The sequence below is a fragment of the Hakea prostrata genome, chromosome 6, assembly GCF_041222555.1.
Source record: "Hakea prostrata isolate BN-2017 chromosome 6, UWA_Hpros_2, whole genome shotgun sequence".
NCBI lineage: Eukaryota > Viridiplantae > Streptophyta > Magnoliopsida > Proteales > Proteaceae > Hakea > Hakea prostrata.
Window position 1 is genome coordinate 34,940,629 of NC_142605.1, and position 4,010 is coordinate 34,944,638.

At 40.8% G+C, this 4,010-nt stretch overlaps 1 protein-coding gene across 1 annotated transcript; it reads left to right on the top strand.

Moving 5' to 3' along the window:
• Nucleotides 1-256: 256 nt before the first annotated feature.
• On the top strand, nt 257-2,508 carry LOC149013611 (protein DETOXIFICATION 49-like). The gene has a single exon (XM_089158933.1). It carries the CDS (start codon nt 461-463, stop codon nt 2,105-2,107), a length of 1,647 nt encoding a protein of 548 aa, XP_089015059.1. The 5' UTR covers nt 257-460; the 3' UTR covers nt 2,108-2,508.
• The last annotated feature ends 1,502 nt before the right edge of the window (nt 2,509-4,010 follow it).

Consider the following 4,010-nt stretch of genomic DNA (forward strand, 5'->3'; position numbering starts at 1 on the left):
GAAAAAAACAAAAAAACATGTATTTCACACCTATTAGCTCGACCATCTGTACATTTGTTATTGGATTAATTTGTAATTAAGCACATAGGTGATTTATATTTACCGACGAGAGCTTTTTACCTTTTTATTTTTTTTTATTTTTTTCAAAGTTTCTTCTACTTCTTCTTCTGTCTTCTATGTCGTAGTCAACGGCAACAGACACTATAAAAACGAAAACGCGCACCGTCTCCAAAACTCAGTTCTTCTCCAACGCGGATCCATCTAGGGTCTCTCCTCTCTCTCTTCAGCCTCCCTAGTTGTGAGTTTTTGCAAGTATCTCAGCTTCTACCAACCCTGAAGAAGCACAAGTTTAGGCAAAAACCATCTTCTCTCTCTCTCTCTCTGTCTCTCTCTGTCTCTCCTTCTCTGGACACTCAGGTGGCTCTGTTTTCGTTGGGGTCGAAAAATTAAGCTCGGAGCCATGTGTCAATTAGCTAACCCTACAGTTCCCTGTAACTGCCACTGGGACAAACGTTGCCTTCTGACCAAATTCCCGGAACCCGACATGTTAACTCTGTTGATCCCCAAAAGCCCAACAACCCAGGAACTAACGGAGGAAGAAAAACAACCGCAAACACGATCAGCGACACAAACAGAAACACAGACAGAAGACGACGAAAAGCCAACCACTGCTACTTCAAGTACGACCCAGCTCTCACTTGCCATTAAAGAAGCCAAGTCCATAGCCAACATAGCTTTTCCTATGATACTAACAGGTCTCTTACTCTACTCTCGTTCCATGATTTCCATGCTCTTCGTCGGCCGCCTCGGTGAGCTTGCCTTGGCCGGCGGTTCTCTCGCCATTGGATTTGCAAACATCACAGGTTATTCAATACTCTCCGGATTGGCCATGGGAATGGAACCCATTTGTGGGCAAGCCTTCGGTGCTAAAAGGCACAATCTCCTCGGCCTTGCCTTACAGAGAACTGTGCTTCTCCTGCTGGTCTCCTCAATCCCCATCGCCTTCCTTTGGTTGAATGTGGAGAGAATTCTCATTTTTTGCGGTCAAGACACGGATATAGCCAGGGAAGCCCAATCCTACATTCTATATGCTCTTCCTGACCTGCTCGCCCAATCACTTCTCCACCCACTTCGAATTTATCTCCGAAGTCAATCCATAACACTTCCTCTGACTTGCTGTGCCACCCTTTCAATCCTTTTTCACATACCCATTAATTACCTTCTTGTTATTGTACTAAAACTTGGTATTAAAGGCGTAGCTTTGAGCGGTGTCTGGACCAATTTCAACCTGGTTGGCTCTCTGATCGTCTATATCTACATTTCGAATGTGTACAAGAAAACCTGGGGAGGTATCTCCTGGGAATGCCTCAAGGGCTGGAAATCACTCCTCAATCTCGCAATTCCAAGCTGCATTTCAGTGTGTCTCGAGTGGTGGTGGTACGAAATCATGATTGTGCTATGTGGGTTAATGTTGAATCCTAGAGCAACAGTGGCCTCCATGGGTATACTGATTCAAACAACCGCGTTAATCTACATATTCCCGTCCTCTCTGAGCTTCAGTGTATCCACAAGGGTGGGAAATGAATTGGGTGCTAACCGGCCAAAAAAAGCAAAGCTTGCGGCACTCGTAGGAATCACTTGCAGTTTCTTCTTGGGGTTCTTGGCATTGATGTTTGCTCTGACAGTGAGGTCACTCTGGGCAAGAATGTTCACAGAGGACTTAGAGATCATTGCCTTAACTTACTTAGTTCTGCCCATAATCGGATTGTGCGAACTTGGTAACTGTCCACAAACAACAGGGTGTGGAGTATTGAGAGGAACTGCACAGCCAAAGGTGGGAGCAAATATCAATCTGGGTTCCTTCTATCTAGTCGGAATGCCAGTAGCAGTTGGCTTAGCATTCTTTGCAGGTTTCGACTTTAAGGGTCTCTGGTTGGGGCTTTTGGCTGCACAGCTCTCCTGCATGTTGATAATGATGCTAGTGTTGGTTAGAACAGATTGGAAACTTCAAGCTCAGAAGGCACAAACGCTGACCGGAGCTGTTGAAGGTGATGATCATGATGAAGTCGAAGATTCTTCATTTATCAAGGGATTACCACCAGTTTAATATCCTAATTTAATTTTAACCAAACCCTCATTCCCAGTCTGTCCATAAATATTCTGATGAGCGAGCCTTCAATTATTTAGATTTTAGATTGTACCAAAATCTTCCACTCTAGTTCAGAGCAGATTTAAAATTAGTTTTGTTGTATTATTATTATTATTATTTTTCTGTTCTAACATTCTTTCGAAAGGATTTTATTATTGTGGATTACGGTTGAAGTTGCAATTGCAGGCAAAGAAATTGGGAAATAGCTAGCCCCTGTTCTTTATAGTTCTCCTTTCCTTTAATTCCTCCTCTTCCTCTTCCTCTGCCTATGCGTTGCTGTCGTCTCTCTCCAAACTTCATGAGGAAGAAATTAATTAAGGAAGAAAAGCACGCAAATGAAGAGGGCACCAGCGAGGCTAGCGTATTTAACTAATTAGCAAGCCTGCAACTTGCTGCTCTGTCCAGTCTCTGGTGTTCACAACAACAAAGAAGTCATAGGCAATTAGCTTGCCATGGCCGGAACCTCTGTCTTCAAGTGTTCTGGAGAACAAGTAATAGCTTGAGAAAAAGATTATCTTAATTTGATTTGATTTTTTTTTTCCTTTTTTTTAAAAAAAAGGAATGGTTAGAATTAAAAGCGTACAACGGCAACAATGCAAAATCACGGATCCCTATGGGCACAAAACTCCATTATTCCCTGTCTCGTCCGTTCATTCCTAAGAGATCTTATTGGGTTTCAAACGTCAACGATGCCATCAGCCATATACATACTGTGAAAGTGTGGAGTGCATTCAAAACCACAAACTAAATATAAATTATATATAAATTTCTTTCTTTTTACTTGATGAGCTAGCGTGCATTATTTCTCTGGTCATGTAACACCTACACCAATATGAGAGAGTATTAGAGCGTATTCATGAATATTTGATTGATCGAATTACTTTTTTTAACCTATATTGTGACTCTGTGAGGTTAACATATGCTTTACTGTAATCTTATATTTTTTTCTGAAAAAAAAATAGTGTACAACTTGGTACTTCTTTACATTACTCTTTAATGAAGATCTTTTATAAAATTAAGTAAATCTATTACCACTGGCGATACTGCTGGTTATTCACTTAAAGGAGTTGAGCTCTATTGCCCATCTGCTGAATGCTTCAAATAATTTATCAATTTACTAATTTCCCTGTAACAATGTGAATTTTTTTTGCTTAGTTGAGTTTAAGAATTGTTATGCTTGTATCTCGTATTATTCTATGGCACTCTATAAATTATTGAGAGATTTCTATTTTTTTGGGGTTTTTTCCCCCCAAAAATATGACCCTTGCCATAACCCATCAATGGCATTTCATGCGGAATGATGCATGGAAATATGATAATTTTGCGTGGCTTGTGTTTTGGTGTAAAAGTTAAATTTTTGGATCGTAGAATCCGTCATTTCCGCCTCTGCCGGCACTAGATTGTTAATAGATTTGAATGCAGACAATGACTGCGGACGCCATTAACGACTGAAGAAATTCTTCCCTTGTTCTTTTGGTCGTTCATGATGATGATGATCTTCGCTGCTTCGTCGCCTCTGGAAGATGAAAGATTGAAAGTCAATCTTTCACGTCCATCACCGCCTTTTGATTTTTGGTGGAGGGGAAGACAAAACAGAGCCATAGAGACGTACATCATGACTTGAACGATCAAACCAATGCTTTTCATTGTTCAACAGAATGGTTATGAACGACATTAGGTATCAATATCCTATTCCTATATTCCTCCCTCATATAAAAATATTCTTATAGGTGTAAAGCTAGGGACATCACCTTTACATGGTGGGTTCTACTTGAAGACACTTGGAGTCTCCTAAAATTTCTATATTAATCTGCTGTTCAACCAAACGGTATTTCTATGGGTTCCCATCCCCAAGTTGGCC